The sequence below is a fragment of the Otolemur garnettii genome, unplaced genomic scaffold, assembly GCF_000181295.1.
Source record: "Otolemur garnettii isolate 467f Iridium unplaced genomic scaffold, OtoGar3 scaffold00091, whole genome shotgun sequence".
Classification (NCBI taxonomy): domain Eukaryota; kingdom Metazoa; phylum Chordata; class Mammalia; order Primates; family Galagidae; genus Otolemur; species Otolemur garnettii.
This window is the reverse complement of record NW_003852486.1, coordinates 4,870,071-4,881,445: the sequence shown is the minus strand read 5'-3', so window position 1 is coordinate 4,881,445 and position 11,375 is coordinate 4,870,071. Positions and strand designations below refer to the sequence as shown.

Sequence of the window (11,375 nt, the reverse complement as noted above, 5' to 3'; positions counted from 1 at the left end):
AGGTAGAGTGTGCCATGGCATCACAGCTCACAGCAACCTCAAACTCTTGGGCTTAAGTGATTCTCCTGATTCAGATTCCCAAGTAGCTGGGACTACAGGTGCTCACCACAATGCCCAGTTGTTTTTTTGTTGCAGTTGTCATCGTTGTTTAGTAGGCTTGGGCCAGGTTCAAACCCACCTGCTTTGGTGTATGTGGCCACAAATGCCCTAACCACTGAGTTACAGATGCCAAGCCTTAATTTCTGCATAGTACTAAAAGTCTCCTTTTAATCCCTACCACCCATGAGAAACAAATGATTGACTTACAACAGACATGAGGAAACAGCAGGCTCACAGAACTAAGTTTCAGAGCAAGGCCCACTGGGTCCTCTGCAACACCTCAGCATACTAAGGCCTGGGGGGTAGGTGGGCTTGCTTTTGAGCTCTAGAAGCCCAAAGCACCTCCAAGCTAATATGTGTAGTGATGCCACTGTCCCCTTTCAGCCCCTGGCAGCTCTCTGTCTTGGTTCTGCCTCTCCTGACCTCTGGCTCTCCCCTCCTCTTGTCCCAGAATTATAACTCTCCATCCTTGATGACCAAACTAAACCCAGGCCTGTGGCCCACCGCAGCCTACCGCTGACCCCTCACCGGCCAGTTGTGGTCAGCACAATGATGGCAGCAGCACAGCACTTGAAGGCAGCCTCTACGGCACCAATAGCAGTGACCTCAGTGGGGTCACGGCTCAGTGGTGCTGCCCGACGTAGCTCCTCAAACAGCTGCTGGTGGTACACTGCAGCCTCTGCCTCCCGGGCAATCTGCAGGAACCAGGCTGTCAGGCTGGGCAGGGGTGCTGGGGTCCCCCGGCCCACTCGCCTTTCATTGTGAGCCCTACCGCATGCTGCATCTTTACAGCTTCTACAGGAAAGTGGCCCTTGGCAGTCTCTCCTGACAGCATGATGCAGTCTGCCCCATCCAGCACTGCGTTGGCCACATCACTTGTCTCTGCCCTTGTTGGCCGTGGTTTGGTGATCATGCTCTCAAGCATCTGGAGGATACCATGGACATAAGAGCTGTAGGAGTCACACTCGGCTTGAGGACCCTGCCCAAGCTATTTCTCTGACACCCACACTCTGAGAATGCCCTGAAAACCAGGGTAACAATCACAAACTGTGATCCTGGCAGTTCAGTGTTCTTATCTGAAAGTAGAAGTCATAGTATCTCTACCTCACTTGGCTGTCTGAGGATTAAACACTGGACAGAGAAATGAGCTATAGACATAAGGTGTAGGTATTAACCCTCAGGTGTCCCTAAAACCCACAGAGTGCCCCCAGAGTGCTCCACACCTGTGTGGCACAGATGACAGGCTTGCCTGCCAAGTTGCAGCGCCCAATCATCATCTTCTGAGCCAGGAAAACCTTCTCCTCTGGGATCTCGATGCCCAGGTCACCTCGTGCCACCATGATGCCATCACTCACTTCTAAGATTTCATCAAAACTGGGGATTGGGGGAATCAGGGCTGTGGCAGATGCCAGGGAGAGGCAGACAGGAGAGGAAAGAAGATAGTAATAGGGCCTGATGGGACCAAAGACCCAGCCTCACCTCTTCACACCTTCATGGTTCTCAATTTTGCTGATGATCTTGATATTCTGTCCTTCCGGCCCCAGAACAGCTCGGATGGCAGCCACATCACTGGCTTTCCTCACAAAAGAGGCAAAGATAATGTCTACGCCGTGCTCCACCCCAAAGCGCAGGTCTCGGACATCCTGTTCTGACAGCCCTGGAAGATCCACTTGAATACGGGGCAAGTTCACACCCTTCCGGTTGCCCAGGATGCCACCATTCTCCACTTGGGTCACCAGCCCTTCTGGGCCTGTGGACATGGGAAAAGTCAAATTCGGTCAGGGGTGAGGCCCTGGGCATAGCCATGACTGAAAGAACACCGGGCTTGGACCCCTGGGAGATCAGGAGCCATGTCCTGTCCAACTCATCTCTCCACCCACGTCCTGGGCACAGTCTCGAATAGACACCAAAAAAACGAATGTGGAAGAAATGAGTAATCTACAAGTCCATCCCTAACCCAGGTGGGCTCAGGGTCTGAGGGCTGGGGATTCCTGGGGCGGGTGGGAAAGGATATATGGTGAAGGGAAGTTGCCGTGGGCCTAAGGGCGAGCGGGGGCGCCAAAGGGAAAAGGATATGCCAGGCGTTTAGCATGGTCAGGACAGGAGGCGTCCGCACCGATTTTCTGGACCACTAGAGAGATGAGTCCGTCATCAATGTAGATGCGGCCCCCCACGGGCACGACCTGGACGATATTGGGGTAGTCCACCCACACGGTGTTCTCATCTCCCCGCATCTGGAAGGCCGGGTCCACGGTCACCAGCACCTGCGAGCCTTTGACCAGCTCCACTTCCGAATCCGAGCCCTGGGGCAGAGCCAGAGGGGCGTGGGTTCGCTCCGGGGACCCAGGGCCAGCCCCGTCCTCCTCCCCACCTGTCCCGCCCCACTATTGGCCCCGCCCCCCAGGTCTCGCCTCACCCGCCTAGGCGCTGGTCTGCGGCTCCACGGCCTCGCCCCGCCCTAGACATGCCGGCCCCGTCCCGCCTCTCACCCCCATCAGGGTCCCCGTGCGTATCTCGGGCCCCTTGGTGTCCAGGGCAATAGCCACAGGCCTGTAGCTGAACGCGGAAGTCGCAAAGCTCTCCACCGCCTCTCGGATGTTGACGATGGACTGGGCGTGATACTGCGGCGGGATGGAGTGGACTTTCAGGGACTGAGCCGGCACCGGGCAACCAGGAGCCCTGCCCGCCTCCCCGGTGCACCCAGTACCTCGTGGGAGCCATGGGAGAAGTTGAGTCGCGCGATGTTCATCCCGGCCTTGATCATCTCCTTGAGGCGCTCCACGGAGCGAGACGCCGGCCCTGGACCAGAGATCGCACTCCGACACCAACCATCACCACCCCCAGACAGGAGTCTCTGTACCTGGCCTTCACAGCCCCGCACAACTCCTGCTTACAGTTCACACACTCCATTCCCTCCTGCTGCCAACACCTGTCCCCTGGGTGAGGCACAGTGGGGAGCGTCTTGGAAGATATGTCATCTGCAAAGCCTGAGTTACCTGCGAGGACTACTTGTGGGGTAACCCAGGGGGCACACTGGATGCGCAGGTTCAGAGTGGAGGGCTTGCTGCCCCTAGAGGCTTAGCCCACCCGGCTCTGCCTCCGGTGTAGTTCCGCTGAGAGCGGCACTAACCTCTCCAGTCCTCGCCAAGGGTCTTTCCTTGTGCACTGGTCCCCTCCTCCTCACTTGCTCAAGGACAAAGATTGTTAGCCATTCTCTGGTCCTCTATGTCACCAATGTTTTCCTTTTTCCTGGATTATTCCCATCAGCATGTAAACCTGCTGTCATGTCTTTCCTCATTAAAAACTATTCTTTTGGCAGAGTGCGGTCGCTCACCCTGTAATCCCAGCACTCTGAGCTGAGGTAGGAGGATTGTCTGAGCTCAAGAGTTTGAGACCGGCTCAGAGAAAGAAACCGGCTCTACTAAAAATAGAAAAGCTAGCTGGGTGTAGTGGTGGCGCCTATAGTCCCAGCTACTTGGGAGGCTGAGGCAAGAGGATCATTTCCAGGAGTTTGAGGTTGCTGTGAGCTATGACCCCAGAGCACTCTACCCAAGCTAACAAAGTGAGACTCTAATCTTTAATCTTGATTTCCCCTCCAACTACATTCAGCCCTACTCTTTGCTCTCCTTTAGAGCAAAGCTCACTGCCAGAGTTATCTGTAGTTCCTGACTCCAGCTCCCCTCCCCCATTCTCCCTTGAACGCACCCCAGTCAGGTATTGGCCCCATCTGTTCTTGTAAAGGTCACCAAGAAGGTTGTGTCCTTGCTCAGTGTAATGCTGGGTACTCAGCCCTCACTTACTGACCCCAACAGCAGCTTGGGACACATATCCCTCCACATACAGCTTCTTCAGTGGCACAGCACTGGCTGACTCCTCTCAGTCTCCCTTCTTTGATCTTCGCTCAACCTGACATGCCCTGTTCTCCATCAGTTCTCCTTTTCTTTCTTTCTTTTCTTTTTTTGAGACAGAGTCTTACTTTGTCACCCTCAGTAGAGTGCTATGGTGTCACAGCTCACAGCAACCTCAAACTCTTGGGCTCATGCGATTCTCTTGCCTCAGCCTCCCAAGTAGCTGGGACTATAGGTGCCCACCACAACGCCCAGCTATTTTTTGGTTGCAGTTGTCATTGTTGTTTAGCTGGCCTGGGCTAGGTTTGAACCAGCCAGCCTTGGTGCATGTGGCCAGTGCCTTAACCACTGTGCTACAGGCACCGAGCCTAAACTTTTTTTTTTGAGACAAAGTCTTACTGTGTTGCCCTAGCTAGAGTGCAGTGGTGTGATCATAACTCACGGCAACTTTGAACAACTATCTTCAAGTTATCCTCCTGCCTCAGCCTCCCAACTTGCTGGGACTATAGGCATGAACCACTGTGCCTGGCTAAATTTCCTATTTTTAGTCGAGATAGAGTCTGAACTCTTACTTTTGCTCAGGCTGGTCTTAAACTCCTGACCTCAAGCAATATCATGTTTCCCCCAAAATAAGACACTGTCTTATATTTATTTTTTCTCAAGAAGACACACTAGGGCTTATTTTCAGGGGATGTCTTATTTTTGTTAAGTATAATACAACAATCTACATTTATTCAAATACAGTTAAGTCATCTTCTGGAACCTGACAGGGGGAACTGAGCTTGTTGGTGGGGCTAGCGCTAGTGATGCATGAACTCCTTTCCCCTAGCGTTTCACAGTACGCAGTAGGTTGCCTCCGACTGCGGTTACCACACATGCACCTGCACAAGGGCGAACAGCTCGGCTTGGAGAAAGGAGCTGTGGCAGATAAAAGGTATTCCAGTCTTCCTTACCGCTCCGCACCAAAATGCATGGCATGGCTATGCAGATACACTGCATAGCCACGCCCATCACTAGGTCTTATGGGGTAGGGCTTACATTTAACAAATTAACAGAAATCCTGCTAGGGCTTATTTTGGGGGTAGGTCTTATTTTCAGGGAAACACGGTACTCCCACCTTGGCTGCCCAGAGTGCTAGGATTACAAGCACTTAGTCTATAATTTTCTTTCTTTTTTTTTTTTTTTTTGAGACGGAGCCTCAAGCTATCCCCCGGGTAGAGTGCCATGGCATCACAGCTCACAGCAACCTCCAACTCCTGGGCTCAAGCGAGTCTCCTGCCTCAGCCTCCCAAGTAGCTGGGACCACAGGCGCCCGCCACAACGCCTGGCCATTTTTTGGTTGCAGCCATCATTGTTGTTTGGCAGGCCCGGGCTGGGGATTCGAACCCGCCACCTTAGGTGTATGTGGCTGGCGCCTTAGCTGCTTGAGCCACAGGCGCCGAGCCTATAATTTTCTTTTTCTTTTGAGTCAAGGTGGTGCTCTGTTGCTCAGGCTGGAGTGCAGTGGAATCATTATAACTCAATGCATCCTTGAATGCCTGGGCTCAGGTGATCCTCTTGCCTCAGCCTCCCCAGTAGCTGGGACCATAGGCACAAACCACCACACTTGCCTAGTATTTTTTTTCTTATTTTTTGTAGGAAAAAACTATGTTTCCTAGGCTGATCTTGAGCTCCTGGCCTCAAGTGATTCCCCCACCTCAGCCTCTCAAAGTGCTGGAATTTCTACTATATTTAGTAGAGATGAAGTCTTGCTCTTGCTCCGGCTGGTCTCAATTTCCTGAGCTTAAGCAACCCACATACCTCAGCCTCCCAGAGTACTGGGATTATAGTCACCTGCCACAACACCTGGGTAATTTTTCTATTTTTGGTAGAGAGGAAGGGTCTCAGTCTTGCTTGGGCTGGTCTTGAACTTCTGAGCTCAAGTTATTCTCCTGTCCCTTCTCCAGAGCGCTAGGATTATAGGCACGAGCCAATGTGCCCAGCCTAAAAAATTTTGTTATGTTTATTATTTGTCGTTATCCTCAGCTAGGCCATCAGCCCCCATAAGTGGGGATTTTTGTCTGTTTTTTTCCCCTAATCTATTCCTAGGGCCCACAACCTTATCTACCTGGAGCTCAACAAATATTGAGGCCAGGGAGCAGTGGCCTCTCCTAGCACTCTGAGAGACCAGCGTGGGTGGATTGCCTGAGCTCATGGGTTCCAGATCAGCCTGAGCAAGAGCAAGAGCCAGTCTCTAAAAATAGTCAAGCATTGTGGCAGGCACCTGTAGTCTCAGCTACTCAGGAGGCTGAGATAAGAAAATAATTTTAGCCCAAGAGTTTGAGGTTGCTGTGAGCTAAAATGCCACTCTACCAAGGGTGACAAAGTGAGACTTTGTCTCAAAAAATATATATGTATATATATTTGTTCATTCAACAAATGTATATTCAATGGAGATAAAGGATAAAAGATGAGGAAGCACATAAAGAAATACCCCAGGGGGCGGCACCTGTGGCTCAAAGGAGTAAGGCACCAGTCCCATATGCTGGAGGTGGCAGGTTCAAACCCAGCCCCGGCCAAAAAAAATTGCAAAAAATAAAATAAATAAATAAATAAAATAAAGCTAAACTTAAAAAAAAGAAGAAGGAGAAGAAAAAGAAATACCCCAGGGCTCGGCACCTGTAGCTCAAGCGGCCAGGGCGCCAGCCACATACACCAGAGCTAGTGGGTTCGAATCCAGCCTGGGCCCACCAAACAACAATGATGACAATTACAACCAAAATAATAATAATAATAACCAGTCATTGTAGTCCCAGTTACTTGGGAGGCTGAGGCAAGAGAATAGCTTAAGCTTAAGAGTTGGAGGTTGCTGTGAGCTGTGATGTCACAGCACTCTACCCAGGGCGACAGCTTGAGACGCTGTCTCAAAAAAAAGAAAGAAAGAAAGAAAGAAAGAAAGAAAGACAGACAGACAGACCCCAGAACCACTGTGTGTCTAGAGAGATTGGTAGATCTTACCGATGGTGGCAATGATGCACGTACTGCGAGCAGCCACGGGCTCAGAGTCAATGTCCAGGAGGCAAAGGTGTTCCAGGAAGGTGTCTGCCATTGCAGCTGACAGCTGCTGCTTCTGGAAGAAGGCAGTGCCCAACTCCTGGGTCAGTTGGGCCACACTGGCCCGACGCAGATAGCCCGCTGGCCCTGCAATAGAAGGGGACTCAGAAGCTGTGTGGCACTGCCTGGCCTGCCTCTCCTCTGTGATTTCATTACTCCTTCAAGTTGTCTTGAGCCCTTCTTAGAAGCTAAGCATCATGCATGAGTTCTTTTACTAAGTTACAAGGATCCTATAAAGCAGTTTTTGTTTTTGTTTTTGTTTTTGAGACAGTGTTCAATTGTTACCCTTGGTAGAGTGCCGTGGCAACAGAGCTCACAGCAATCTCAAACTCTTGGGCTTAAGTGATTCTCTTGCCTTAGCCTCCGAAGTAGCCAGGACTACAGGCACCCACCACAATGCCCGGCTATTTTTAGAGGTGGGGTCTCATTCTGGCTCAGACTGGAGCTCAAGCAATCCACCCTTCTTGGCGTCCCAGAGTGCTAGGATTACAGGTGTGAGCCACCATGCCTGGCCTAAGCAGATTCTATGTAATTCTCTCTAATTATCTTGATTTTACAGAAAAGGAACAGGGCTGAGAAAGATGAAATAAATTGCCCAAGATCATACAGCTTCTACGTAACAGAGATGAGATTCAAATCTAGGGCTCAAGTTTTAGACCACCAAACTATACTGACCCTCACCCCCTTGCAGTGTTCTTGCCCTTCAGCTGCTGACCTCCCTCAGCCTCACCCCACCTTGATGTCTAGTTCACAGTGGCCTCATTATACAGGCCCAGAGTCACCCAGTTCCCTCTCCTGATGTTTTTGTTTTCTTCCTTCCAACCCCCGGAAATTGACTGGCTGCCCCATACCCTCCTCTAGTTTCCCCAGCACCCTCAATGCTGCTCCACGTGCCTGTAGCTTGACCAAGCCCAGCTCAGGAGATCCCCATTTTCAGCTCACCTTCCATGCCACTGCACGCCTCTCCTCTCTGTGGGTCTGCTCCACACTGCTGGGCTGTCAGAGGCATGAGGCTGGGCTGGGCTGGGGTCAGTTTAGATTGGTGCTGGGCTAACTGGTTAAAATGTCACCAGTGTCTCCCTTTCCATGGGAAGCCTGGTAAGCCAGGGGCCAGAGTCCAGGGACCACGGGAATGCCCCGTGGCTCCCATGCTGTAGTCTCCTCTCTGGCCTGCCTACAGCCCCTGGACAAGAGCTCCAGCCCAGGGTCCATAATGTAACACAAGGGAGAATGATGAATGCAGATCCTCCCCTGATCCGTCACAGCCAGCAGCAGATAGGGATCATTTATACCCTCTACCCCCATTCTTTATTTTTACCCTCTTTTCCCCCCTCTGTTCGATAGTATCTGTTTCCCCTTCTTACCTCCTGGAGCCCCAGTCAGAATGTACTTTGCTAAGTCTTTTTGGGACTTAGAGACCCCTGACCAAAGCTGCTCGGTTGATATGGTCTCCTGGGCTGACATGCTTTCCAGTGGGACTAGGGCTGGCAGGACTGTGGAATGAAGCAAGAGTATGACAAAACTGCTCTTCTTATCTAAGGGAACCAGAGAATAGAAAAGGGCACACCCAATAGCCACCCGGTCCCCACAGAGTCCTTCCCCCAGGCATGCTGGCTCTCTCCTCACATCTCCTGGCATTTCCCCTCTCTCTTCCATTTTCAGTCCACTCACATTGGTCATCATCCTGAGGAGATTTTTGTTGCCCTTTTTCTTTGTACTTTCCTGAAGTTATCCATAGCAAAACTCGGAAGTAGGGGCTTTAGGGTAGGAGACTGGAGCCTGAAGAAAGGGGAAGAGGAGCACTTGACAGTGTGGTGGGTGTATGGTTCCTCCATCTCTCTACTTTGTTCTCTGTCCTGAGTGAGAAGTACAGCGTGACTTGACCACTCTGTGACCTCGAAGCTGCTTGTTTTCCCCTGAAAGCTTGAGCCCAAGCTGGGCCTCAAGCACTCCCAGGCCCTGATAAACCGTTTAGATTGGCACTGGAAATACTGAAGACCAATCATGTGGCTAAGCAAGCACAAGTGAGCCCTTCCCCAGCCAAATTTCTTAAACTCTCCTATAAACCCCACACCTGAGCCCCTCCTTGTGGACACATACAGGTGGAACATTCTCTGTCTTGCTGTCCACAGGGAGGGTACGCTGCAGCCCCTTCTGTGGGTGAGTTTCCCTTTGAACTTATCACCCCAGCATTTGGTGCTTCTCTCTTTGGGACCCCAACCAGCCCCATCTCTATAGTTTGGGGCAGGCGTCCTCAAACTATGGCCCACAGGCCAAATGCGGAGGACATTTATCGGCCTGCTGGGTGTTTTTGCCACCGCGGCCTGTCCTGCTTAGCAGCCAACTCGTCCCAGGGCCTGCAGTCTGGCCCTCCAACGGCCTGAGGGACAGTGAGCTGGCCCCCTGTTTAAAAAGTTTGAGGACCCCTGGTTTGGGGCATCCTTTGTGGGAACAATCCTGCTACCACTTTTGGGCAGATTATAGCCATGGGTTCAGTCAATACAAAACAGTGGTTTCTCTGGAAGGGCTCTGATAGCATCATCATCATCATCACCTTGGTTACCATTTGCCCATTTGCCACCATGCAGTCTTCACTGAGCACCTATTCTGTGCCAGATATAGTAGCGAGCAAAAGTGACAGGGCCTTTGCCCTTCTGTGGGATTTACAGTATAGTGAGAAAATAGAATATTTTCTATATAAGGAGTAGGGCACTGGTTCCATATACCGGGGCTGGCAGGTTCAAGCCTGGCCCCAGCCAAAAACTGCAAAAAAAAAAAAAAAGTAGTTATATAACTACAAACTTTGTGTTATTAAGTAATTGATCAGGGTGCTGGAATGGAGAACCCAGTGATGACAAGAGAGAGAAATGTATTTTATTATTTTATTTTAGAGACAGAATCTCACTTTATCTCCCTCGGTAGAGAGCTGTGGCATCACAGCTCACAGCAACCTCCAGCTCTTTGGGCTAGGGTAATTCTCTTGCCTCAGCCTCTTGAGTTGCTAGGACAACAAGCACCCGCCACAACACCCAGCTATTTTTGTTGCAGTTGCCACTGCTGTTTTAGCTGGCTGGCACCGGGTTTGAACCTGCCACCCTCAGTATATGGGGCTGACATCCTACCCACTTAGCCACAGGCACCACCCAAGGAATGTATTTTAAATAAGGTGGTTGGAGAGGGCCTCTTTGGAGTGATGAGAAGGAACCAGGGAGGACAAATGGGGCATGGGTTTTCTGTGGGGGTGAAAATGATGTATGCCTGAGGAAGGAGAAAGAAATCTTATATTTCTCAGTGATCCTGAGAAAGCAGCAGGCAGCTGCAGAAGAACAACTTCTCTAAGAATAAGAGCAAACTTTACACTGAGCTGAAATAACCTTGAAAAGCAAAAGAAGGCTCGGCGCCTTTAACTCAAGCAGCTAAGGCACCAGCCACATACACCAGAGCTGGCAGATTTGAATCCAGCCTGGGCCTGCCAAACAACAATGACAACTGCAACCAAAAAATAGCTGGACATAGTGGTGGGCGCCTGTAGTCCCAGCTACTTGGGAGGCTGAGGCAAGAGAATCACTTAAGCCCAGGAGGTGGAGGTTGCTGTGAACTGTGATGCCATGGCACTCTACCCAGGGTGAAAGTTTGAGGCTCTGTCTCAAAAAAAAAAAAAGGAAAAGAAAAAGGAAAAGAAAGAAAGAAAAGGAGAAAAAGACTCTAATTTAAACAATACCCTGGTTTCTAACATCTGTAGCCATAACTATGTAGCTGATATTGAACTGGAGAAAAAAAGGTATAAAAGAGGCTAGAAAAAAGCTAGTCCTCATGGGGTGGTGCCTGTGGCTCAAAAGGGTAGGGTGCTGGTCCCATATGCCGGAGGTGGTGGGTTCAAACCCAGCCCCAGCCAAAAACAAAACAAAAACAAAAACAAAACTAGTCCTCAGGGTGGCGCCTGTTGCTCAGTGGGTAGGGTGCCAGCTCCATATACCAAGGGTGGCGGGTTCAAACCTGGCTCCTGCCAAACTGCAACAAAAAAATAGTTGGGTGTTGTGGTGAGCGCCTGTAGTCCCAGCTACTCGGAGGCTGAGGCAAGAGAATTGCCTAAGCCCAGGAGTTGGAGGTTGCTGCGAGCTGTGATGCCACAGCACTCTACCAAGGGTGATAAAGTGAGACTCTGTCTCTAAAAAAAAAACTAGTCCTCAGAATTCAGCATTTCACACCTTGAGGCACCTGAGTTCTCACCTGCAATTAAAGGTTCCTTCCTCTATATTGTTGGTGTGTCTGTCCAGTTTTTTTTTTTTTTTTTGGTAGAGACAGAGTCTTACTTTATTGCCCTTAGTAGAGTGC

At 50.7% G+C, this 11,375-nt stretch overlaps 1 protein-coding gene across 3 annotated transcripts in view; it reads right to left on the bottom strand.

Moving 5' to 3' along the window:
- The window catches only part of PKLR (pyruvate kinase L/R), an 11,842-nt gene extending 3,304 nt beyond the window's left edge, over positions 1 to 8,538 (bottom strand). The window contains exons 1-10 of one of the 3 annotated variants that reach the window (XM_003795286.3): positions 8,405 to 8,536; positions 7,983 to 8,063; positions 6,945 to 7,127; positions 2,807 to 2,898; positions 2,589 to 2,720; positions 2,216 to 2,402; positions 1,579 to 1,849; positions 1,323 to 1,473; positions 872 to 1,024; positions 628 to 794 (exon numbers count right to left, since the gene is read on the bottom strand). In XM_003795286.3, the coding sequence (XP_003795334.2) occupies positions 628 to 794; positions 872 to 1,024; positions 1,323 to 1,473; positions 1,579 to 1,849; positions 2,216 to 2,402; positions 2,589 to 2,720; positions 2,807 to 2,898; positions 6,945 to 7,127; positions 7,983 to 8,063; positions 8,405 to 8,504 (1,517 nt within the window). In that variant the 5' untranslated portion in view covers positions 8,505 to 8,536. Of the gene's footprint in view, positions 1 to 627; positions 795 to 871; positions 1,025 to 1,322; positions 1,474 to 1,578; positions 1,850 to 2,215; positions 2,403 to 2,588; positions 2,721 to 2,806; positions 2,899 to 6,944; positions 7,128 to 7,982; positions 8,064 to 8,404 lie in introns of all 3 variants that reach the window. The other 2 variants (XM_023516391.1, XM_023516392.1) reach the window with 2 other exon arrangements.
- Positions 8,539 to 11,375: the final 2,837 nt, after the last annotated feature.